Source organism: Drosophila subobscura, chromosome O (assembly GCF_008121235.1).
Source record: "Drosophila subobscura isolate 14011-0131.10 chromosome O, UCBerk_Dsub_1.0, whole genome shotgun sequence".
NCBI lineage: Eukaryota > Metazoa > Arthropoda > Insecta > Diptera > Drosophilidae > Drosophila > Drosophila subobscura.
This window is the reverse complement of record NC_048533.1, coordinates 27,415,626-27,441,948: the sequence shown is the minus strand read 5'-3', so window position 1 is coordinate 27,441,948 and position 26,323 is coordinate 27,415,626. Positions and strand designations below refer to the sequence as shown.

At 44.2% G+C, this 26,323-nt stretch overlaps 3 protein-coding genes across 15 annotated transcripts in view; 2 read left to right on the top strand and 1 right to left on the bottom strand.

Annotated features, from left to right (window-relative positions):
- Positions 1 to 333: 333 nt before the first annotated feature.
- LOC117896022 lies at positions 334 to 2,010 on the bottom strand. Its single transcript, XM_034804029.1, has one exon. The coding sequence runs from the start codon at positions 2,008 to 2,010 to the stop codon at positions 334 to 336; it is 1,677 nt and encodes a 558-aa protein (XP_034659920.1).
- A 742-nt stretch (positions 2,011 to 2,752) lies between these two features.
- Positions 2,753 to 24,250, top strand: LOC117897364 (AF4/FMR2 family member lilli). Of its 6 annotated transcripts, none has more exons than XM_034806150.1 (12): positions 3,736 to 3,741; positions 8,322 to 10,229; positions 13,324 to 13,475; positions 13,540 to 13,674; positions 13,734 to 13,991; positions 14,059 to 14,398; positions 14,455 to 14,541; positions 14,613 to 14,763; positions 14,820 to 15,129; positions 15,189 to 15,288; positions 15,946 to 16,089; positions 16,215 to 16,822. In XM_034806150.1, the coding sequence occupies exons 2-12, from the start codon at positions 8,380 to 8,382 to the stop codon at positions 16,627 to 16,629; spliced, it is 3,942 nt and encodes a 1,313-aa protein (XP_034662041.1). In that variant the 5' UTR covers positions 3,736 to 3,741; positions 8,322 to 8,379; the 3' UTR covers positions 16,630 to 16,822. The 6 variants fall into 6 exon arrangements, with proteins under 6 accessions (XP_034662042.1, XP_034662041.1, XP_034662044.1 ...); XM_034806153.1 differs by lacking the exon at positions 3,736 to 3,741 and adding an exon at positions 15,481 to 15,681 and having other exon boundaries at positions 7,420 to 10,229; positions 16,215 to 16,826; XM_034806149.1 differs by lacking the exon at positions 3,736 to 3,741 and having other exon boundaries at positions 7,432 to 8,454; positions 8,992 to 10,229; positions 16,215 to 16,824.
- Positions 17,196 to 26,323, top strand: part of LOC117897367 (sterile alpha motif domain-containing protein 5) — a 162,960-nt gene continuing 153,832 nt past the window's right edge. For 3 of the 8 annotated variants that reach the window (XM_034806159.1, XM_034806160.1, XM_034806161.1), the window contains exon 1: positions 17,197 to 17,955. The gene's annotated coding sequence lies outside the window, so the exon portion shown is untranslated. Of the gene's footprint in view, positions 17,956 to 26,323 lie in introns of all 8 variants that reach the window. The other 5 variants (XM_034806164.1, XM_034806165.1, XM_034806156.1 and 2 more) reach the window with 4 other exon arrangements.

The following is a 26,323-nucleotide window of genomic DNA, read 5'->3' as shown; positions in this document are numbered from 1 at the left end:
TCTTTAATTGGTCAATCGATGAAGTCTTCAACTGAATGACATATATATGTGAACATTTCCATGCGTATATAAATAAATATGGAAAAATTATGGAAAATAGAAGTCCATTACGCAGATAGATGGAAACCCCCTGGGACATTCAAAGACCTGGAAAAGGGTGAGTGAAATTGTTATACTTCTAGCACCCATTCCAATTAAAACAAAAGAGCAAATCGAAGATATTTGCAGACACTTAGAAAACTTTATTAGGAGTGCTTAAAGGGTGGATGTAAAAGGAGCAAAATTAGTTATATATTTTTTGTAATGATACATTTTATAATTTTCAGCTGACAATTAGACAGCAGCCAACTCCTGTTCACATGGAGCAGCAGGAGTTTTTTTCTCAACCTTTCTCTTTGCATTTCCCACATAAATTTCCACCAGAAAGACCACAGTGGCCAGTGCGTAGCCACAGCCAAGGACCCATCCCAGCCATTTTAAGTGCTTGATGGACAAGGGCTCAAATGCTGGCTTTAGAATCGGTTCAATGGTGACATTGAGATATGAACGGATGGTATTTGATGAAATTCGTAGCCAATGGGCGGGGATTCCTGACTCGGCGAATGTGCTGAAGAAGCTGTTCAGTGGCCACCTATATATGGATTCTTTCTTCATGATGTACACCCGCGGCAAATTCTGAAGTATTGTCAAGTTCTTTGACGAGCATAAAGTTTTCCGTCCAATTGCCTGCTGAAAGTTATCCAATATAATCCAGTATGCCTCCATAACTGCAAAGGCGAGACTATCGTTCCCCGAGATGATCAATTGACCCCGTTTTACAGTGTCCATATACTTCAGATTTGGCAAATGTGGCCTGTAGAACTCTCCATTCCCATCATTCTCGATAAAGGATCGGTGCTCTGTATCTGCAATCACGGTCAGGCCACTCTCCTGAAGTTGCTCAAAGTTCTCCACTTGCGGTTCCAGGGGATGCTTCGTCAGCAAGGAACTCAACTTGCAGTTGAAGAAGCTGCTAAAGATCATCCCGAATATGCTCATGGCCAGGAAGAGCTGATGGAGCGAAACGCTCGCCCTGGGACCAACGGGAAATGGCAGACCTAGAATGGCCCGAAAAGCGCGAGTATTCATGCAAGGATTCAGGCTGGTTAGGCGATAGGAGTGACCGGAGATGCGAAAGGAGATAACTATAATAAGTGACTCCACCACCACGAATGTGACATAGACGGATAGGATGTAGGAGAACCAGGTCTGCAGGTCCAGCTTATGGAAAACATTGGTAATGCTTTTGGATCTGCTGCAGGGCACCACAACGATCAAAGAGGTTGCTCTGAAAGTATTCGCACTTTCAATTTGTTCGGCAATTTCGTTCATTGAAAGGAGGCGCGGATTCAGCTGAATATCGAAGTACGGATCAGTGCCGTCAGAATCCTTTTTCTCAGCCACCACCAGAGTCAAATTGTATGTCCCTGCAAACTCAACTATCTGCTTGTCATCGATCCCGGTAATGGGCAAGCTGCCATTCCTATAAGTAAGGCGTAGAGGCCAATTGGGCAACACAAATGCCTTTTTTCCTTGGAAGTTGAGTCTCTTGTTATTGAACATTATTTCCCCAAAGCTCGAAGTACTCTCAATCCGCTCAAAGTGAGGACTGGGAAATGGACACAGACGATGGATGGAAACTTCTTCACTTTGATCATGGCCGAAAACTAACATTTGAATAAATTTATGTTCCTCGACTTGGCTGGAGATCTGGTTGAGGAAGTCTTCGGTTGGTTTTCCCTGCATCCACAGAATAATTTTCGAATGCCGCATATGGTCGAGGTATTTAGCCAGAGCATTCAGGAGCAGAATCATGTGCGATGTGTCCTGTAGGCAGACCACAGCCAATGCCCTACGGTTAAAGTTCTTCCTTATTTCCATATTGTTAAGCTCGTTGGTACGTAGAATGGGAATATCGTCGGGATTCCAATCTTGGACAGGGCAGTTCTTGTCTTGATGGTGTTGCAGCATTAATGCAGTCCGAATGGTAAGTTCCTTATGGGTACTTTGGATAATTTTGTTAAGTAATCTCAGATGTGGATGCTGCTCTCTTTCCTGAGTCAATGCCTGGCTCAAAAGCAGTATTAGAACTATTTTTACTTTGCCTAACATTGCAGTTTAGTGCAGTTCGGTACCAGCAGCGTTTGGATTAAAAACAATACTGAATTTGGTATCAGAAAATGGTTCTCTAATTGCTGCTGGAAAAAGGGAAAAGGTTCTAACGTGTCCCGTTTGGATTTAATCAGATGACAGCTGTCTTTTAGCGGTGTGATATGATGGACATTAATGCACTTATGTTAATCCACAAAATTTAATTAAAGAAAGGGCAAAACTACATTTTAAGGTGGTGAGTTATAGGAGGTATTTCCTAAATGTACTCGGATGCTTGTGAAATCAATCGATTTGCCTCTTGATTATTATTTGTATAATCTTCTAAGCTTCATCGCTTCCCTGTTTCCCTAGCAGAATTTATGTTCTTTTGTTGCTACAGTTCTTCTGCTGCTGATCGGTGCCACATTTATGGGTCACTTGCTGTATTTATTTGTGCAACAATTGAGATTTCATTCGGCAAAGCGTTTCCATTTGGTCGCTGATCGACATCGAGTGGAAAGCAGCAACAGCAGCAGCACCAGCAGCAGAGCGACAAATTTTCTCAGACAGCAGCAACCCAGAGACGATCAGCAGCGGCATTCTGCCGTCGCAGTCGTGAACCGTTTGTTGGGCCGTTTGGAACGAGCAGCGTTGCGCGCTTTAATGAAAAGTGAAAAGTGAAAAGTGAATTTCCCCATCGCATGCGATGCGCCGGGTGTCTAAGCATGTGGCGTCGCCTGTCAGCGACTAACAAGTGTTACCCCCTTACCCCCTGCCCACAGCCAGCCGCACCCTCTGAGGCGTGGGCGAAGCGGAAATGAGAAATTTACGAAAACAATTATTAATTATTACGTTTTGTCAAATTCAAATATAAATAGTTGAAAGTGTGTTCTAAAGTGTTTGTGTTACGTGTAAATAATCCCCTAAAAAGATATATTCTCACATGATCAGTGTAAGTGCAGCATTTTCCGTAGCTTGTTGTCAGTCAGGAGAAAATATTTACAATCTTTATATGTGTATATATAATTGACAAGCATCAGTGAAGTTTTGTTCAATGAAATTTAACAATTTTTCCACAAAAAGATAAACAGACTCAAGTTTTTTTGTCGTTAAATATTTTATTATATTTATAACGTAAATAGTTAGTCTTGTGCGATCCTCAAAATGTATTTAAGAGGCTTTTCCTGCACTATATTCCACCTCTTATAAGCATTATGACTCGCGTCTGCACACGCTCAATTAATTCGCTCAACACCTCACACGGGGCATGTCGCAATATTTTTTCCACACTCACCGACGCCTGTCGCATGCTTTAATAGTTCCACTAATTTCCAAATTTATAACCGCCCCTCTATGTGTCTTACAAATCTGTTGTATGTATAGTCCAACATTTTTATCACCTTCGATATGGGAAATGCCAGCGGATCCAACCAAAAATGGAAAATCCTAATCGTCGGTGGATGGGCAGTTCAAGAAGCTATAGCCAGGGTCGGAGAGCATATTATGGATTCAAACAAAGACCAGTTGAGTCTCTTCGTGTGCTCTCTGCCCCGCACAGGTCTGCTATGGTTCTGTGCTGGCATCAGTCAATGTCAGTTGGCCCAGTGCCAGGTCGACCTGGTGTGGGTGTAGACAAACAAACAAACGGAAAAAACGAACAGAGCACAAGCGGAAAAGCGGAAAAGCTGAACAGAGCAAATGAAAAGGGAAAGTGTCCAACTGTTTCGGCCACAATGGGACACAGCCAGGGGCCAGAGATGGTACCCAAGAATCTTCCTCTTATATTTTCAAGTAGTTTTCAGCCTCCACGCGTCAAGTATCAAGTGTTTTTGTAGCTAGATATACAATGGGACATGTGTATACAGTGCGTTTTATAACTATAATCCATAAGGAAGCAGAATTCTCGAAAAATAATGGCTGCAGGAGCATATTTTGGCATATATTCAACTGCCTTACAGCTCTGTCACGCACTGTACACTCTTTTATCTATACCACACATAAATTCTGGCCACATATATCCGCTCAATTGCAAACATATGTTACAAAAAAAAACACAAACGACGATAAAGCATGCCAAATATTCGTGGCATATTTTGTTTGTGGCATTTCTGGCGTATTATTTTAATTTCTATTAATTTTTTGCCACCCCCAATACGTTGCCACTCGCCAAAAAGAATACGAAAAAAAAACAAAAACAAAGGCAAATTATAAACACATTTTTTAAAAGAATTTTTTAAATGGCTTTTATTGAATGTGTTTTTTTGAGCCTATAGGTCTCGGCGTTCGGGCCCGATGGCATTGGCCCAAGTGCAAAATTTATGATTTCATTTATCATTCAAATTTGTTTTACCCTCGTTTTCGTTTCTGTTTTGTTTCACATGGAAAATATATAGAGTTTTGGAGGATATCTGGACGGACTTGTGCAAGAATTGGCATGATATAAAATGTAAATAACCAAATGATATAATGTCGCTGCCATGTGGTTGAAGGTTGCTTAAAATCTGTAAACTTGAACCACATTTGGGAAGTGGGTCAGTGGTTTTCTCCCTAGCAAAGAATTAACTGAAATTTCCTTTTCCAATTATTTGAAGTCATTCACAAATTGATCTTGATCTTCGTTAGCGAGATGTCGATTCCATTTTCCATTTCATTCGACTGCATCATTTCCGTTTTCAAATTTCGTGCCAAGAACGTCATGCACTTGGCCAGAACGTAGCAGACACCCCCCCACCAATACAGGCCCATCATTTACTCCTCCCTGTTCTATATATTCTTTTTGTTGATCTTTTGACGGCGTCCGTATGGGTTTTTATCTGTTTTTAAAATAAATTCAATTCATTGGAAGGCAAAATGTGTGCAAAATGCGACGCTAAATTTGCGTGAATCCATAAAATCACGAGCTGTTCCACGGATTAGCCACGGATTGTTTAACTATTTGGAGAGATTGCATTGTTTTTATTTCTGGCTATTGGTGGATCTGTTTAATGCAAATGAATTGAATACACATTCATTTATCTGTCGATCAGATTGTATATCAAACAATGTATCTGTTTTTGACTGTACTTGTGTGTATTTAAGACTATAAGAAATATAAATACAATTTATTCATTTTAATGCCTGTGTACTTGAAGCTATATTTTGTATTCATTTAAATGGCAGTTTGCTTTATTTGTATTTGAATTTTTGCCTTTATTTCTCAATAAATCCCATCGTTTCATCAATTGATGTTGGTAAAAAAAGGAGCAGATAAATCATTCACTATATTTTCCTTTCCATTCCTACCCTTGAGTCCTCATATTATATTTAGCTATTAATCTAGTTTATGTTCTTTCTATTGAAATAATGATAAACCTATCAATCGATATATCTTTAAAGAGGTATAGGTCTAGGCAGCATCTACCTATCTTCCATCTATTCATAAATCTTCCTATAGATGTATGTACATCTGTATGTACATATGTATCTAACTGTATTCCGGCGCCTGCTTTTGCCTCATTTAAGGTGACGTCAATGATCCGAGGGCCCTACGAAGAGCTGCGTTTTTAGAAACATATATTTTTAGCCATATTCATTTGGAGAATCGGCGATTCTTGTTTTCTTATTTATTTTATTGCTGCCTATAATTGGCTCGTTTATGTGCAGAACCACACACCGTGCGAGAAAGAGAGACGGAGCAGCACATCCTGAACTTGAAATAGAACCATGGAAAGAGTGCTTGGCGGGACGAGGGGGAATGATTTGGAGGCCCGAACTGCACTGCCTTGCACTCGGATTATGATGTTGCGCTCGAGGGACCGTGATTAGTTTATTTTTGGCACGTTCCCTGCAATTTGAACTTTGCTGTGAATGGAAAGTCTAATGACTGAGGAATGGCGCTGACTCAAAGCCGATCTGACTCCGATATACACTGTAAAAAATAATGAATGGAAACATTTTCTTTATTAGAGTTTTCTTATTTTATTTGGCATACTTTTAGGAGTTTGTTAAAAGCAACTTTTTGGCACATTTGCTTTAAAATTGTTGATTTAAGAAGCTTTAATATAAACTTTTGCTCTTTAGGAATGCTTTATGCCTAAGCAAATTACGAATCAGTTGAATAACTCACTTTGCCAACATTTAGCAATTAAACCGATGCATAATACTCACTTTCGATTGGAGAACATTCAGCTGTCAATCGACAGGCCCCAAACACACAATTGTTCCGAGTTGAATAGCATTGTTGCTGCCCATGGTATGACACATAATGACGCATAGACGGACATTGGTTGTACTAGTGGCAGCAACAACAGCAGCGGCTTTCTCTACTCATCAATTAATATTCATAAGGCAATTATACGGCTTACCATAAGACATGTAAATTTCTAGGCATGAGTGCGGGCATGAGTGTGTTTATGATACTTAAAACATTAATTAAAGACGAGGCTTGGAGATCGAAGATTTAGATACTCTCAATGGAAGTAATGGGTTATAGTCATCTGATATTGATCAATTGCCAATGTCAATAACCATTGAAAGGGAATTTGTAAACAACAACTTTTGGAACGTCGAAACGAGTTGGATTAATGTTAAAGCTAAGATTTTACTCATATTAATCCCTTTTGCGAAAGATTGTTAAGAGTAATTCTTGATCGTTGTATTGATCATTGCCAGACTTTATCCGGTCGGAAATCTTTTCTTCTATGTATTACATGCTTCTGCTTGAATTATTCATACCCTCTGCAAGGGCATATTAATGAATTATGCCATGTGTCTTTTTTGTCAAGTGTACTGACACACACACACACACACACACACACACACAGGCACTTGCATTTACACCACACACTCGCACACTTGCATGTTGTGTGCTCATATTTGTCCAGCACTTGTCATCATCATTGTCTTCATCATTATCATCATCGTCATCAGCGCTCATGTGTGTGCATGGAGTGGAGCATCGACATTGGACTGGCTCACAGTTGCCATTCAGCCGCCAGCAAAGTCGAAGCAGCCCCAATCCGCCGAATATGTCCGCGTGCGCTGAGCGTGTGTATAACTGTAATTACTGTCAATTAAAGAGATTCCGAGTATGTACCAAGTGAAGGAACGGTAAAACTAATGCATGTAAATTTCTCACCAACAGGTTGAAGGCATTTAAACAACAATAACAATACTTATTTGACACGAAATAACGATTTGTATGTGAACGAAAAACGAAACGCCAAGAACTACAAACTAAACACAAATATAATTAATGGGATAAACAATCTAAACGAAAATTAAACTAATTAATGAAAGAAACAACAGCTGCCGCTGCAGAAAGGGAAGAATCAGCAGTGGAGAGTGCAGAATAGGAAGAAGGAAGAACAACAAGAGAGAATAAATAAACAAAAACAAAAACAACAATCGACAATGTTCAATCTGCTGCGACGCTCGCGTCAGAGAAAGCTGCACAAGAGCACAAGCGACGAAGAGGATAAAAGTAATAAAGAGAGCAGCCCTTGCCCGAGCGGCTCTCTTCGGCAAAGAGAGAGCGAAAGGCAGGCGAAAGAAGAGCACAGCGAAAGAGCACAGCTGCCAGCACACAGACGGGCGGTGATCGAGGAGCTGGAGGACTTCGCCGATGACAGCGACGAAGAGCAAAAAAGACGTTCGTCGCCGCCATGTGTAAAATTAGCAAAAACAGCTGCTAATGGCCGCCACTCCGAACAAACAGCGGCGGCACTCTCTCCGCTCCGCTCTAACAAACGGTATATAAATAACACAGGGCAGAGGGTGGTGGCAGGGGCTGTGTCGTCTGCCGTTCTAGCTGCTGCTGCTGCTGCTCTTGATGATGATCCAAATGTTGCGGCGGACAGTCCAAACGAAACAGCCAGCGCGAACGCGAATACGAATGCGAATGCGAATGCTAACGGTAACGGTAAGGAGAGCGCCAGCCAACACATTGAAAAGGTGGCCAATCAGCTAATTGGCAATTGCCATAGCCCCAATATTGGGCCACTGATCGATGGCCGGCCAAGCGACACAGTCACAGTAGTCGCCCGTCGAGAGCGTGCCGCAACGAACGAAGAAGCAACACCACGAAAATCATCGTCGCGCCTATCCCTGAAAAGCTTTGCTGCCCTGCCACTGGCCCTAAGTGGCAGCAACAGTAACACAACTAACGGCACAGTCCAGGACCTTGACTGTGAGACAACATCAACCCCATTGAGTGTGACAAAGAAACGAAAAACTCTGCAAAAGAGTCGCGATTTTCTCAGTGAAATTTTCATGGCGCGTGGACGTAATCATCAGCGCCAGCAGCAGCAGCAGCAGCAGCAGAAGAAGCAGCAGCAACAACAGCAAGTGCAACAGATCAGTGGCAAGTGCCACACTGCAGAAGAGAAGAAGAGCAACAAAAGTAACGATAACGATAACAGTAGCAACCACGTAATCGATCAGGCAGCACTGGCACGCCGCCTCACACACCTTGAAACGAACTCCGACCCCGCCACTGCCACCGCCGCAGCATCCACAAATAGTTATCAAATGACTATGTCTAATAATAGACCAGAGAAGCACGGCCAGAGAGCCGAGGAGCAGCCACAGCCAGAGAGCGAACTCAAGCGAGAGCGTCGCAGTAATTCAGCTGGAGCAGCGCCACATCAACGCCCAGAGAGACGAGAGCGCCATCGGCCATCGGAGAGTGTAGAGAATCATGGCCGAGCAATGGCGCGATCATGCAGTGCCGAGCCGCGAGATGCCAGCCCCAGCAGAGACTTCATTCAAGCGGCAAACGTCGTCGAGTGGCGGCGAACGGTGGCCCGGCACGCGGAAGCAGCAGAACAACGCGAACAACAGCAGCAGCAGCAGCCAGGCAATGCAACATTGCAACAAGGAGAGCAACAACAACAGCAACAACAAGCAAGTGACATAATCATGGGCCAAACCAGTGCCAAGCCCAACGAAACAGCAACGGCAACGGCAACGGCATCGGCGCACAGCTCGCGAGCCAGCACGCCGCGTGAGTTCCGTGAGTCGGTCGTGAGTCCGCCACAGGCACCGCCGCGCCATCACAAGTCACAGGATGCCGGAGTGCCACAAATAACGGTCGAGGACTGCAGCTTTGAGAGCTTTAGCAGCAATGAAGAGCAGGAGGAGCAAAAGGAGCACCTGGAGCGTCAGAAGGAACCGCAGGAATGGCACAAGCCGGAACCGGAAGTCTATCATGATTTCGATAACGGATTAAACATCGAAGAACTTAACGAAGCCAACATTGAGACGCTCGAGGATGAGGTCTTTGCCACAGATATACCCTCAACCATCTATCAGAATGCCAATGGCCGGCCATGGACACGCCTCAGTCATGTCAAGCTGGAGAATGTTCAGGAGGAAGCTGAGGAAGAAGATGACGAGGAGCAGGAGGAAGATGAAGATGAAGTGGATGAGGCTGTGGATCTGGAGTATCAGCACCACAATCCGGCCACGCCCAGCGGCAACTCCAGGCAGTCGGCCAGCAGCGAACGCAGCGCACTGAAAAGTGACTCCAATCTGAGCAGCAGCTATGCGGATTCCGGCATTGGGGTGCACGACGAGGAGCAACAGCAGAAGGTGCCACAGCAGCAGGCACCTCAACCGCCGCCACGCAGCTCATCGGCGACATCGGCGACCCAATCGCTGCTGCAGCAGCGTCGCGACGGTCGCTCGCCCTTCACCCGCGACGGCTACTCCACGGACTGCGAGGAGACGCTGCTGCAGTGCGACGAACTCGACGACGAGCGCGATCTCAGCGAGCGGCTGGTATGCATCGAGAGCATTAGCCTGCCGGATGTGGTGGTTGAGTCAACGACCGCCAGCACCACAACAGCCACAGCCTCGACCACAAATGGCAGCAGCAACAGCAACCTCAGCACAGAGGCACAGATCAATATCAATATTGCCAATGGAGCGGGGGGCAATAGTCTAGGCAACGTGCACTTTATTCCCATCCATATCGAAGGACGCAGTCGCAGCAACAGTCCCAACAAGCAGCGCAGCCGCGATGATAGCTGTCTGGGCGAGAGCCTGGAGATCACCGAGGATGGCAGTGTCCTGAATAAGCCGGCACGGCAGGAGCACTCCTATGAGACACACGAGCTCAGGTAAGCACAGAAAAATGATCTTGACTGGGAGATCTGAATGCCAGTTCCCTCTGCATATATCATCAGAAGAGCATCCTCGTGCCTGATGGATGCTCTTCGTGCAGCAGCTGTGTGGCAGCAACTGCGACGTACTTAATCAAAGCGATGCCAACAATTTCCCCCAAAAACATTTACATGTTGTAGCCCATTTATCTTGATCTTCATCATGTCATGGAGCGCTTTCAAGTGTAATTTTTGTCGCCTCAAATTGATCTCCTCTTTGAGAGACATAGACATAATTTTGGGGGTAAAAGGGGACTATTTACATTGTGATTTAATGATATAAACTAAATCTTCGTGCCAGCATTCGGCATTCGTTGGTGTGTGATAATTGGCGCCCTGAATTTCCGAAATTTTCCGGCACTGCTTGCACAAAAACATTTGCAATATTCTATACAATTTATTTCTGATATAATTATGCATATACTAGATGTACATACGTACATTTTGGCATCTGTGAATGAAACGTACAATCTTTATGGAGCATTTCTAAATTTTGGTATTTCATTTTTCTCTCTCACGGAATTTCTTAGATTTTCTTTATCGTTCTCTTTGTCTTCTTCTCTTTTAATTGTCTCTCAAAATCCATCTCTTATTTTGTTTCATTGTTTTCTCTAATTTCGATTTTGCTCAATTTTCCAGCCAGAGCGCCATTTCCATTTTTAAATAGAACAAAACATATACAAAATATTATATATTTTTCGGAATCATTTTGGCTGGCATCTGCCCTTCAAAATGCTCTTTTGAGCAAAAGAGTTAAGTGAGAGATGATGGAAATACAAGCGCTTTGAAGTGATGGAAGTTTTCAATTTGTACAAAAAGAAATACTTGATGGATAATGCCGACACATAGAAATTTCTTAGGAAAACCCACTTGTTCTTTGTTACGTATACGCAATGTGAAAGCAATCAAACGATTGTGGCACTGTCCGATGCCATTGTTTGGCCTTCTCAGGGCATACGAATATGACAGATTGTGACAGCCGAGCGGCAAGTGTCTCACAGCGGAATGCCGCAAATTGTTTGCACAATTTATATTCATGTATAAATTGTTCAGTTTCAATATTTTCATATTTTGATTTTTTGGTCAAAAATAAATTCTCTTCGTCATTTGCTCTGTGTCTTTTTTTTTGGCAACGTGTTGGCCATTTCCCACGCTTTTTGTTTACCCTTTTGCGAGTAGGGAATGAATGATGCATTATGAATAGGAAATGCTAGAATAGGTTAATAAATTCATGGGTCAGATATCTTTCAGAGATTGGTACACAAACCCAGAAAATCTATCAGGTACCCTATCAAATATTTGACTTAACCAAAGCGTATCTAAATCTTCGTTTTTCTTTGCTCTTCACTCATATTTTCCTCATGTGCACAGAACACGATCTGCCTGCTCTAGTTTTCTAATTTTTCACCCGCTTATTTTCGGCTTGTTGCAAAAAAAAAACAACCGAAAAAACCTGTGTGCACGATGTACATTTTGAAACGTTCATAATTTAGAGCAAATCTTGTGCGTGGCGCCCGGGGGGGGTGGCGTGGGACCGGCGGACCTGCACTTGTGGAATTTTATTTAGGTTGTTCTTGATTTTGTTGGATAATTGATGCTGCCGGTTCCGTGAGAACCTCTGGCTGGGCACTTTGCTGATGCCAGAATGCCAGTATATAAGTGTGTGTGTGCATATATCTGTTAGCATTGAAAGATTGTTTATAAAGGCAATGGCGGAACATGCGGCGTATGCGTAATTTCCACCAACTAAGTTATGGCTATACTTTCCTGCTGCTCATCATCAAGCACTCCCCCCTCGGGCTTGTTTATTCAATTCAATTTGATGAGCACAAAAGCATCCAAACACCCAACTATTTGTTGAGGAAAGTTCACAGAGGCAAGAGGCGGGAGCCAGAACCAGAACTAGAGGCAGATGCAGATGCAGCGATGCTCTTGCCAAAAATAATTGAAATAACTTTCAATCTAAGTGCACGCGATGCATCTGTCTTACTCTGTCTATAGTTGCTACTCTCTCTCTCTCTCTCTCTCTCTCTCTCTCTTTTGCTCGCTCTCTCTCGCTCATTCCATGTCTTTCTCTAGAGACCAGACAAGAGCGCGTGTCACAAAATTTTGATAAATTCACTGCCCATTGTCTATACTAGATGTTTTGTACATTTAAAATATACTTCTTCTATGGCATACAGTGCGTTTCGAGACCATAAGAATCAAGAGCAACAACACTCGAAATTGCAAATAAGTGGAAAAGGACTTGCACGTTTTCTTGTGACGCCAGAACCACTCCTGGTGAATGGTAACCTTTCGCTTATGAGAAATTTGAACAGCAATTCAACTTCCACAAAAAAACATCCTTTCATCAAGGAATTTCCTAAATTTGTTAACATTTCTACTGTCACGAAACGTACTGCACAAATAGTAAGAGACAGAGAGAGAGAGTTGGCAGAGTGTACAAGAAAAAACTGAGAAAAAAAACACATCGTGAGAGTTAAAAATAAAACTTTGCGCATTTTCGCAGCCACAGGAATCGACAAAGATAAATTCAATTAAAACGTATTTCATTCTGCGTTGAAAGCCAAAACAAAACAAAGCAAAGCAAGGCACACAAAGCCACAACAAACTACATATTATATAAAAATCTATAGCTGTATCTTTCAGCCTGCTCTACGTGTACCCGTCTATCGGGTATATATTGTATAGCAACAAATTATGGTTGAGGAAGACATTCCCCCAGTATTTTTTACACCTCATTTCGGATTTAACGACCGACATTTCCATACGCCAATTGCGTCAAGCAAATGTCTAGCTATAGGTGCAAAACGTGTCGTGTCTCCATTAGAATTATTAATTCTATTATTATTATTTATATTTTGCAACATTTAAATATGTATAAATATTCTATTATTTTGTGCTGTGTCTGTGTTAGAGATCATCACGTTTGTGATTCATTTTGTTTGTGTGCTGGGGGATTATTCACAGACATAATCTGCCTGACAGCTGATCTATTACTGCCATCCGCCCACTATTACTCATCCAAGTTCCTACACTGATCTTGCAGAAAAGAGCTGAAACAGCAGAAGGCACGCTTCAACAGCCAGCTGGACGAGGCACACAAAAATGTCCATCAACTGGAGGCCAAAGTGGGGGAAATGCATCTCAAGATACAGAAACTGGAGCAGGAACTTTCACTCAAGCAATGGAATGTGGAAAGTAAGTTCGTTACAAGCGAAACTATTCATGGGAAATATTTAACGAGTTCTGTGACTCTTCAAAGGACTCCAGGGCGAGCTGAGTGCGGCTCATACGGATGATGAATATGTGCGCAAGAAGCTGAAATTTCTGGAGGATGAAAAGGTTCACCTGAGGCACAAATACAGCGAAGATCAAGATGAATATCGGCTCAAATATGGTAAGCAAAAAAGTGCACACAAATAGACATTTGATTGTGACATATTTATACTTTTTTAGACGAACTCGAAGCTCAGTACAACGATCTAACCGAGAAGTACAAACAGACGCAGGGACTGGCCAGCAGTTTGCAAACACAGCTGGCGGGTGCACAGGCCGAGGCTGAGGAGTGGCGCCAGCAGGTGGAGAGCATCCGCGGAGAGTTGGATGAGCAGATACGCATCCTCAAGAATGCGCTGGACAACTCGGAGGCAGAGCGTAAAATATGCGAGGACAAGTGGCAGAAGGAATTCGAAATGCTCAGGACACACAATCGCGGTGGGTCTCAGACAGAGATTTTTATTTCATTCACGGACTGAATCTCATTCTCTTTGTATTCTTTTAGAGCGCGAGGAAACCCTGATGACGGACTGTGAATGGCAGCTGCGGCAAATGCAGCGTCAGTGCAAGGACAAAATGGACAAATCCAATTACGAACGGAAACAGGCCTCGGCCAAGGCCGAAGAACTGGAGCTGGAGCTGCAATCCCGACGCAAGGAGGCCGAACATTTGCGCGTGTGCCAGGCGCAGGTGAACTCCCTGCGTGGCGTTGTGGGCGAACAGGAGCAAACCATTCAAACGCTTATGGATCGCATCGAGAATCTCAAGAGCGATCTGGCCACTGCCAACGAGAGTCTCGAGGCGCAGATCGAGGCTGTGCACAAGATCAAATATCAGTGTGATAAGTGAGTAAAATGGGGAAATCTATGAAGAATCCATTGATATCTTTCCCATTTTGCAGTGCCATCTATGACAAGGAGCGTCAAATGATCTACAAAATCGATGAGGTTCGCAATGAAGCTGCCGCCTTCTGGGAAAACAAACTTTAGTAAGACTTTAAAACTAATTTAAGCCATGGCTGGCCTGAGGCTTAAACTCTCTCTTTTTGGGGCCCTACAGCACAGAGATGACAAGACTGACAAATGAATTGGAGTCCGTTTATGTGGACGAGCGGCGAGATGCTTTGGATAAGCTACAGAATGAGCATATCGAGGAGCTGCGAGCGCTGACCAATCGATACACGGCCAATGAGGAAGAACTGCGAGCTGAGGTGAGATCAAACCTTCATCTTCTCTGAACTTTTCGCTAAAGATAATTATCTTATAGATCGATGAGCTGCATGAGAATCTGGAGCTGAAGAAACAGGATTTCCTCACTCTACGCGAACGTTCCGACAATGCCCTGCTGCAGACTCGCATGCATTTGGACCGAGCCGATCGCGAGTACCAGAATGCCATGTGCCGTGAGGAGGATCGTCGCGTGGAGCTCGAGGAGCGACTCAAGAAGGAGTTCGAGGAGGAGAAAACCGAAATGGAGGAGAAGTTCCGCGAGCGCCTGGGCCAGGTCAAGGACGAGTTTGCCAAGGAGCTGCAGCTGTCCACACAGGACATGGTGGAGTCCCATCGCAAGGAGTTGGGTGAGTACAAACAGGATAAAGGGTATTCAATGATCGACTAATCGACCATCCTATAACAGACTCACAGAAGGCCAAACTTCAAGCGGAAAGGGACGAGGCACTGCAGGATCTTGTGGACCGACATCGCGCCAAAATCGCCGCTGCCGATGAGCGTTTCAAGTGAGTGTGTGGCATGCAACACCCCCTCTGATGCTACTTCCTGCCTGACCTTTGGCTTGAATTGAATGCCTTTTTTTTGCCTCTCACTGTCTCATCATTTTTCACATCCCTCCAGCCCAGCCACTTTCATTTACATCTCGACATTCATGTTTTTTGTTTCTTTTTTTATTTACTTTGCTCGGATTCGTGCAGCATGCTGCAGCAGGGCTTAGATGATTTCGATGGTGGCGGTGGCGGACGAAGCGCCGCCTTGTGGGTGCTGGCCAGGGGGGCGTGTCCGTATACGCCCACACTCTATGTGCTATATCTGACAATGTCGCCACTGATCGCCCTCGCATGCTTGGTGTTCAATATTCTGGCTGTGCTCTATATCAAATATCGTCACCTGCTCAAGCGCCACTAAAACAAAAGTTCACTCCGAAATTAACAATTAGAAATTAAGTTTCGTTATGGTGTATGGAATACCCTGTACCCTACAATACATCGATTACGTATCTCTGAATCTCTTTTTAATTTCTCTTTCTCCTCGCTATATGTAACTTTCTGTGTGTTTTGTGTGTGTGTGTCTCCCAATATACCCGCTGCACACCCTCTAACATTTCGAAACCACTTCGAATGCAACCCGAAACCGCTTCGAATCCACTTGGAATCCTGCAGCGATTTAGAGCTTCGGCACCAGCGCAATCTCAAGGACCTGAAGGCGGCATACGATGCCGAGAAGGCGGCGCTGGATAAGCGTGACATCAGCAATGCCAACGAGATCGAGCAGCTGCACCGCAAGTGCCGTTGTCTGACGAATCTGTAAGTACCCCTCTATCTCTATCTCTCTCTATCTTTCCGCTTAGCCGTGTTGTGGCTCCCCTCTCCCACTCCTTTACAACGGTCTCTCTGCACTATCTCACATTCTATCTCTATCCCTCCTGCAGATTCGAAGAGATGCGCATGCGCTATGAGCGTCGGGATCCCCGTGCCGAGGATCTGCGTGAAATTTCCGAGCTGCGCACGCGCTGTGAGAGCCAGGAGCGGGATCTGTATGTCCTCACGGATCGTTTGCGGGACATGCAGAACCAAATGTCGGAGATGCAGCAGAATGGCAAGGCCGGTGGAAAGTCCATCAAGAAGCCCCCGCCCAAAACATTGCCCACCAGCTGTGACGTCATCTATGAGGAGAACGAGGAGCGGGAATCCCCCGAGCAGGAGAGTGGCAGCCAGGAGGATGACGAAGAGGAGGAGGAGCACGAGCAGGAGCCCAGCGACACGGAGTCGAATCACACAATCGAAATCAATGGCAAGGATCCACACCTCAACGAGGACGACGCCCACCTGATAACGGCCGTCTAAGCCGATTCGATCCGATCGATCTTGTCACTTCCAAACCAACAATTTTTGGCTGTTTTTTTTCAAAAGAGATCCAACCCGAGGGTGGCCCATGGGGTCAGCGGGGGACCAAAGTCTTGGCACTAAAACGCACAAAAAAATTGTAAAATCACTTTTTGAATTGGTTTTTGAAACCGCAACAAAAACACAACCAGAACGAATATGTAAATAAATATTTTTAACTAAATTTTACAGAAAATTGTCCCCTTTCTGCATTACTTTTAAATGTTAACGGATATTTACATAACAGAGGCCCAACAGTTCTTTAACATTTTGGGACTTTTCTCTCGAGAGCGCACAAACGCTCATGGTTGCGCACCACATTCGAGCGTGAGGCGAACATTTCCCTGACCATTTAGACACAGGAGAGAATTTCCCTGACCGTTCAGACACAGGAGAGTATTTCCCCGACAAATTGCCCATTCACAATAATCCGAAATTTCCCATTCACAATAGACGAAATTGCGCGTTCACAATGGGCGCCTTTTATTTTTATTTTTATCATTCATTCCTCCATTCCATCATTCAGTCAATCTTTCAATTTTCGTGCGTGCGGAGCAGAATCCGCGTTGATAAAATTTAACCCAAGCACGTACGGCGCGTATTTGTGTACCGTTTGAATCGAATAATTTGCAGAATGTATTATTGCAAGCTTTTTATTTAATTCTCCACAAGTAACAGTATTCGGTTTAAAGTAAAATTACAATTTTTTTGCCTCGTTCTAACGGTTATTTCGCGAGAACGCAGCAAAAGCCGGTAAATGGACAATTAAAACGAAATAATACTGTATGCAGGAAAAGAAACCGTTTTAGAAATTGTGATAAGAATTTGTTGATTTTCCTGTAAATATCGCGCTGCAACGTGGGTGGCCATTATCATAATAGATAATAACAAAAACGAACGCTGCCGGCTGCAATTATGAAAAGGTAGAAGGGGCAACAACAAAAGGGAGGAGCAGCTGGAAGCTGGAAGATTTTGTTGCATTGTTGTTTGCATGTCCCATGTTCCCCCCCAGAGGTCGTTGGCGCTAAGGTCACGCAGAACCCAGCCCAGTGCAAGTGACAAAAACGAAAAAAACAACAACCAAAAGGAGAACAAGCAGAGTTTTCTTAATTCTCCCACCCACGCTTAAAACAACAACAGCAAAAACAACGTGTGTGTGTGTCGCCGCATGGCTCAGGCAAACGGTTAATCTTCATGTGTGTGTGCGTGCCTGCTGTGTCGGTGTGTGATTTTGTGTGCTGCCCCGCTCTCTCCCGCGCAATTTTGTAAGGAACGAAAATCGAAAATGTAAGTGCCGCTACTTTTATTGCTTTTCTACGTTTAAGATCTCTCCTCTGCCTCTGTTTCTTCGTTTTCCTCTTTGCCTTACTATTCGTGCTACGTGTGTGCTGCAGCCTCCACCAAGCGCCGCATTTAAAGGATATTCCTAATCCGTTTTATTGATTGCCGCTCGTAGCAGGGCAGGGCTGGCCAGGGGTGCAGGGAAAGGCAGAAACAGCGACAGCATCACAGCTGGAGTGCTTCGTCTCTGTCTGTTACGTGTGTATGTGTGTGTGTTCTTGTTCTGGCAATCTGTGCTGCACCCCTCCCCCGCCACCAACACTCTGCTGCCTTTTTTACGTTTTCATACCCTTTGCAGAGGATGCTATGCTTTCGTGCAGATGTTTGAAACGCAACAAAAATTATTTTTTCCAACAGTACTAAGTAGAGAATGCCGATTCAAATCAGCAGAAAAGTTTACAGAGTCAGGTTCATTTTCATTTCTGTCTGTCTGGTTTTTGACTCTTATTCAGATGCCGTTGGAACCTTCGGTCGCACATTTTAAATTCCATTTAAAAGAGTATTTTCATCCTCGAGCTGCCGTTTCAGGCATATTTTGTGGTTTTTTTGTTGCCTTTGTTTCCACGGACCGGAGGATTCTCCCTTGGGATTTGCTGACAAATGTTAATTATTTTGGCATTGCTGTCGTTCGATCTTCCTTATACCTTCTGCTTCGCTGCTCGCTTCTCCTGCTGTTGATCTCTCTGTCCCCACTCCTTCCTTATCATCTTCTCATTGCTTAATGCTGCTTCTTATCTTTTTTGCTTAATTCCTGAGCATTTCTGAAAATAACTTTATCGTTGCGAAAAATTAAGAGAAATATGTGCGGCACCTGCCCCCGTGGGCATAACTCAATAATCACATCAAATGTCTCCACCAGTCACCCCTCTCGCCTGTCCTTCATTCGTTTTGCTGTGCAACACCTCCTTAAGAGGTGTGTCCAGCGCCCCCCCTCTACCCCTCGCTCTACAACTCACTGCCCCAGCTAATGCCGCACAGCTGCGCGCCATTTAAGTCGCGGACAAGTGTTTTGCCGGCATTCGCGGAATGCGACGACGGAGCAGAGGCCCAGGGCCCAAGCGAGAGACCCGAACAGAAGCCGCAGCAAAAAGTGGCAGGCAACATTGCCACCAATTATGCGATAAGCAAGTGGAGAGCCACTACAGATGCTTCTCCTCCGGTTTAGCCCCACGTCCTCCTCCTCTCACGCTCTTAAAGTTTTGCCTGCTTATAGCTTTAACGGTTTGTGACTCTTAAAGATGAAAACTTAGAGCGAAAGAAAGCAAAAGTTTTGCAGGCAGGCACCAGGACCCCGTGAATAGAGTAATTTAAATCACGGTTTCTATGGGGCAGCTCTCCCGTAAAAAAGAATCAAAGAAAAGCTCACCCATAATAATATTTAATAATAATAATGAACAAAATTGAGACGGGAAAAACTAACAAAAGGCCGCGTGCTTCGGCACTCTGGGCGCTGCCTTCAAACGAAACGAAAAGCGTGCAACAAGAGGGGTTCTGTAGGGGGGGAGGCCAGAACAAGAGCAGAGGAATGACCTTATATTGCAACTGCAACGCAAACAAAGGTCTGTTAATGGGGAGGGATAGAGAGAAGCAACAGCAGGAGAGAGAAAGAGAGAGAGAGAGAGAGAGATCAGCGCCGGCAAACCGGTCGATGGATGCCCATTGGAGGTGGCGGCTCTCTTCCTGTGCTCCCACTAGCTATGCCCCCGCCCCAACTTCTGGTCCGTGGCTACTGCGGGGCAATTGGGCCAAAAGCATAAAAATCAGTCAAGAGTCGTCGGCGTTGCAGCACGTCCAGCGTCCACCGCTCAGTGCCCAGTGCCCAGTGCACGAGCATTAAAAGCGACAAACAAACAAACAAACAGAACTTCACCGAACAAACGGGACGGGCCGGGGGACAGACGGCAGAATGGGACTCGGAACTGCGGACCTGCGGACCTGAAATCTCCTCCTGCTCACAGAATCCTCACTCCTCGTGCTCCTTGTGCTCCTCCTAAAGGCCTAGGCCCAGGCCACAGAAATCGATTTTCTCGCAAAACTTGGCCAGGGCTCAGTGCGAGTCCAGAGCCGCAGGGCACAGGGCCCCCCCCCACTTCATGTTCCTTTTCCACCGCGACTGCTGCTGCTGTTGCTGCTGGAGCTGCTCCCACTGCTCCACTTCTCTCCTCCTTTTGCTCCTCTTGCTGTAATGGATATGGTCCAGGCGCGCGCGGTTTTTTCGATGATGATACTCTCTTGATAATGATGATTGAAATGATGATGATGATGATGCCACGTTTCGGTTCTGCAGCTAAAAAATTGCAAGTCAAACTGTCGTCGCCGCCGCCGCCGCTGTGTTGTTTAGCTGTCTCTCTCTCTCTCTCTCTCTTTCTCTCTACCTCTTTCACTGTGCGCCTCTTTCCCTTCCATTCTCGCTGTAATTGCAATTGCAATTTTCTCCAACTGCAACTTCCCCCAACCGACGGCTGGTGCTCCTGCTGCTGGCTGCTGGAGGGTTAGTAAATCTGCAAATTGCATTCGCCCAGAAAATTTAGTAGACCCCTGGAACCCCTGGAACTCGAGAGTTATTTAATTTGTGTTATAAATAAATTTGTTTAAAGCAATAATTGCCTCGAGGGGAAGGCACTGTAAATGTTTACCGAGAGAAGCTTAGAAGAGGGGAACACAAAGAGAGAGAGAAAAGGCGAGAGCTTTGGGATAGTTTAACTGTTCTGAAATGTAGAAGAGAGAATTCGAGATTAACGCAGTTATTTGAGCCTCTCTCTCTGTACGATCTTTTTGCTAATTGAAATCCTCTAACACAAAGAGTGTATAGGGATTAGAAGAGTGGGCAGTAGAGGCTGAAAGGCCAAACCAATTCAAGAGAAGAACAACATAATTTGAGGCCTAGACACGCAACAACAACATCAGGGAACAACAACAACATTTGCATGACCAAAGCAGCAATTACTGAACTGATGCTGCCCTCAAGCCTTTGCCACCTGCTTGTCTGGGAACTTTCTCTCTCTCTCTCTCTCTCCCTGTCTCGCTGTCTCTGCTGCGTGTGTGTTCCCCAGCAGCTCAACTGTCAATAGAAGGGGCACTGTGTATAGAGGGAGAGATACATAGATAGAGGGAGAAGGGGCCAGTGAGACAGGAGAGTCGCTGTTTTTCAAGTTGTCTGCAAACGACACCCAACGATGACATCGTCCGTCGCCTTTTGCACTGATTTTTGCCGTGTTCCCTTGTGGCCCCCCTCTGGCCCTTGGCCCCTGTATGCCTTGGCTCATCAGCAAAAAACAACAAATCAACGGTGAAAAGAGCGCAAGGAGGGGAGGCATCAATGACAACCAAAACAACAACAACGATGAGAGTAGACCTTGGACGGCTGCTTGCATCCCTCCTCAGCTCCACAACTGTTTATTGCATCCCTATCTAGCTATCTGGAAAGAGAGTGAGGACGACCCGCAGAGACCCTCATTCAAAGAGAGGAGCAACAGAAGCAGCAGCAAAAGGAAGAACCAGAAGCTGAGGAGAAGCAGAGCATCAGGCCATAAAGCAGTGGAAAGATGCAGCGACAGAGCTTTTGCATGCTGCATTTTTACGGTTGTTTCTCTCTTCCTGTTGTGCTTGTACTTTGCATTCACTCTCTCTCTACCACCGCTCTTATGCTCTCAGCTTCTTCTTCTTGGAGTTGTTGTTTTTGGCATTGCTTTAATTATTGTTCCGTTTCGTCTGCCATTTGCTGCTGCACTTTTTGTGTTTTATTTTTGTTTTTGTTTCTTGTTTGTTTTTGATTTTGCTTCCCGTTTCTGTTTTTATTTTGTTTCATTGCAGTTCTTCGTTGGGGGGAAAGAGGACGGATAGCATGCTGTGTGTGTATGGGGGGAGGGAGTGGGTAAATAATACAATAGGCTCACCGATTCACTTAAATCATTCACTCAAACACACAGCGAACGGATATGGGTGTAATGGATATGGCTGATTGAAGAGGGAAATGTTAAGAGGGACAGAATTTACTTGAATATACTTAAGGGAGTTTCCGAGGAGCAGATAAACCTGCTATTAAGATCTGTTCGGACACTGATAAAGATCTGTCGCTGTCAAATCTTCAGGCTGGGCTTCCTAGTCCAAGTCTCTTACTGCCTCTTTCCATGTGGTTGTCTCTCTTGGTATCTCTCTCTCTTTCTCTCCTTCCTAAAGCTCTCTAAGAATTCTAAATTATTGTAAATGATTTTCATGACTGATTCATACCCAACGTTTGTTGCATTCCCTGCACGGCACGAAAGAATTCTCCTGCATGTAATTATTTTAAATCGTTTTTCCACTCGTTTTTTCTCTTTCCTTTTTTCGTGTCTGTGGAAATGCAATTGCATTCCTCCCTCCCACACCCCCGACAACATTTCTAAAAAACCAAAACCCCAAACCCCACTGCCGCACCAAAAACATTTCACTTTTCTTTGTGCAAAACGAATCAAAACAAAACCGAAACAAAAACAAAAAAAAAGAGAAAAAAAACTGCAAAAATGCAAAGTTCGAAGCCCCCGGAACGCTTTTGCCGGTTACTTTAACAGCAGCCTGAGGGGGTGTCAGGGGAAGCAGCAGCAGCGAAAAAAAAACACAAAACAAAATTAAACGAATCAAAAATAAAAGAGAATGAATTGCAGCCCAGGACTAGGACTAGGAAAACAGGAGGCCGCTGCCAGGTCCTGGCTGCTCCTCCAAACAAACTGCAACGTTCCAGATACTCTTCCCAGCCTCTTTCTCTCTCCTCCGTGTCCTTCTAGCCATGCCGAGCTCCTCCTCCTGTTTCTGCTGTTGTTGGCCATTTTTGTGCGACTTAAATTGCATTTTATTTCTGCAACGTTGCAAAACATTTATTTACTTTCATGGTTTGTTGAGTATTTGCCAGGCCACAAGGAACTACTGCCACGGCAGGACGACAGTACGCCAGGGATAGGGATAGGGCTAAGGATAAGGACGATGATGATGTGAATGTGCCATAGGAACGGGAAGATGTAGAGGTAGAAGTAGGTGGGTAGGGAAAGAGTCTGCGATGACGACGTCGGAACTGTTGACTGCTTTTGAACTTGTGCCACGTCCTCGTCCTCTTCGGCAATTGCATCCTTAGACAATGACACAGCCACATGCACAGAGAAAGACACAGAAAGAGAAAGAATGAGAGGGAGAGAGAGAGATGAACTGCAGACATACGACAGGAATGAGTAGGGTCTGAGGTGAATCCATTGGGTTCCTATGGGAAGTCGCCTTCTAAGTAGCAAACGGATTTGTAAAAAGGAATTGCCAGAGCAAAGGGTAGCACATGAGCTAGAATTTTCGCGGAATATTCTATTTTCTTTATAGTTTAACCCAAGAGCATTTGAAGCTTTGTTGTAAGTTTCTGCCGCCGCTGAACAATGTGTTTCCAATCCTCCAGAGCGGATTACAATGATGATGATGAAGATGAAGATGGTTCCCAACACGCCAAAGATTGAAATTGATGGAGAGGTCTGGGGGTCTGGGGGTCTGGTGTGTGCTGCGTCTCTGTCTGTGGGCTGCTGCAATTATGCGCTAATTAAATGCTACATAATTTTTGGAATGCCGCGAAGACAACTAAAAAATGCATAACATATGTTGAACAGCCCGAAAAATGGACCGGCAGATCGAACGAAACGAGAATCCAAGCACCCATGAGCCAAGAACCAAGAACCGCTTTCTGTGGCCTCATGCCTCATGCCTTGGGCTCTCGGGGCACACAAGAAACAATTTTCAGAGGCTACAGCAACAGCAGCAGCAGCAGCAGCCATAACCATAACATGTTTTGTTATTAATTATAGTTTACGCAATGCAGGGGACAGGCCGAAGACAACAACAGTCACAGTCACTCAGAGAGCGAGGCCCCGGATCGAGGCTCTGTCAGGCAGGCAGGCAGGCAGGAAGCCAGAGCTGCTGCCTTGACCAGAAGATCCGATCCTCCTACTGGAAGAAAAAAGAGTTCACTTAATTTGACGCACAAATGTCAGTCACAAGACGTTCCTCCGTTCGCCGTTCGTTGGTACGTTCCTTCCTTTCCTGCTGTTCAGTGAACCGCCGCCGCGCGTCAGTTGGTGGTTCTCCTCGACGTTCCTGTCGTTACTTTAGTTGTGAAAATAACTCAATAACTAATCCTTTCTGATGGTATACCCATGGCACTTCATGCAAAAGGGTTGTGTTTGCCCAAGGCATTCCACACACAAACAAAAAATGAAATAAAAAAAGAGAAAGAGGGAAAACATGTGGCAGCAGGCCCTGTCGCTGGGATGGACTGCCTTTCGTCTTTGACTTGACAATAAAAATTATCATAATTATATTTAAATTAATATGCAACAAGGCCCCCGAACCAAAGGCCGGCAATTTCCGAGCGCTCGACAAATTACAGGAAATGCCAAACACCAGAACACCAGCGCCCATTCCCTGTTCCCCGTTTTCCTTCCCTACTGCCAGCCTGCCTGCCTGCCATTCTTTGAGTTCTTTCTAGCGGCCTGTTCACAAACTGTTTATATTAATTAGGAAACTCACACCAAAAACAGAGCAGAGCTGAGTCGGTGTCGGTGTCGGGGGTTCGAATATTTATGACAGAACCCTAAAAAATAAGGGAAAATGTACATCTTTTATGACGTTTCATTTGAGTGAATTCGATTTCACACCTATCAATATTCAATCGAATGTTTGGCAAGCAATGGAGGAGGGTAAAAAGAAACTGCCATGCCACACTGAAAAATATAGAGAGAGAGAGAGACAGGAATAGTGGAACCAATGAAATGTTCAGGAAATTAAATGTGAATTCAATATGATAATTATATAATTATCCAGCATAGAAAACAAGCCAATCATTCTGGCATTATAATTATATAATTACCATAAAAATACCAATTCAATACCGAGGCTTAAAGTTAAAACCACTTTGACCCAGTTTTGAGGAACTAAATACCATTTTCAATGATAATCCCAGAGGCCCAAGTCCGAGCCAATATGTCATTAACAGTCGCTCAACTGCCATCGAAATGCTAGTCAAAAGATGTCTGTTAAGCCCCCAGAATCAGTCCCAGTCCAAGCAGAAGATGAGGCTTAAGCAGAGCCTAAACTGCGAACCGGAGCGGACCAGATTAATCTGAAGAGCCAGACAAATTCTGGTAACAAATGTGTACGACATTAATTATGCAAACAGAAATAGGAACAGAGAGAACTGAATTGTTCAGCTATTTTTTTCGTTTGGTTAATCTGAAGCATGGGAAACATTTTAAAAGCCATTTATCATCGCAGCCGATGAGTCAGGGCCCCTGGGTCCACGGAAGAGCAGAAAAAACTCGAGCTCGAAACGAAATAAAATACATTTTAGCATAAATTATGCAACAAATTCAAATGAAATAATTAAAATCACATTGGACCGTATGTAAAATTAAGTTAATTATTTAATTTATGGCAACAAAATCGTTGTTGTCAATCGGAAATGCAATAAAATCGCGGTGGGGAATCGGGTGAAAACTCTAAAATGGGAAAACTGGCAAAACATTTGTCAAAGCGAAAGCTTGAGCAGTCAAGCATTTTCCATTTTCCCCCGTTCATCGAGAGAGTGCAATTACGAATTTGCATACATTTACAATTGAATCGGTGGGATGTGTCCTCGACAATATTAGTTTTTAATTGCCATATAAATTATAAATAAATTCACGGCTCTCTCTCTATCTCTGTTTCGGTTGATTCTGAGGCACTTCTCTCTAATGTGGGAATAGTTTGCATAAATTACGAGCATTTTCCCGCTGACTGACACCTGGCGAAAGAATGGCCCCAAAAAATTGCATCACAATGTAAATTAATTAAAATATTTATAAGTTTGTGTGGCACACAGCTAATTGATAATTAAATGTCAAATACAGGTGCGGAAAACCGGGAATATGGAATAATTAGGGAATATACATATAAACATGGAGATTGGGAAATACATTTCAATCATTGAATAATATATTTGATCGATTATAATTATTAATCGAAATGTGTTTCAAATAAATTCTGGTGTATACCATTATTAGACGGTATAAATTGGTAGTTACTATTCTAATTGAACACCGACTTACATCGAATTTATAGCCCCGAAACGCACTTTAGCATCGCGTGGATTTCCCATGATTTAAGCACTACTAAACTAAATCCACCAGTTCGCTGTGGAACCTCATTAGCTTAAACACTGAACTACCTTTATTATTTATGGCTTTCATTAGGCTTATGCAGACCCCCGCTCTACGTCTTCCCTGTCTTTTTACGAGCATTAAAATAACACAACAACTAAAACAACAAATGA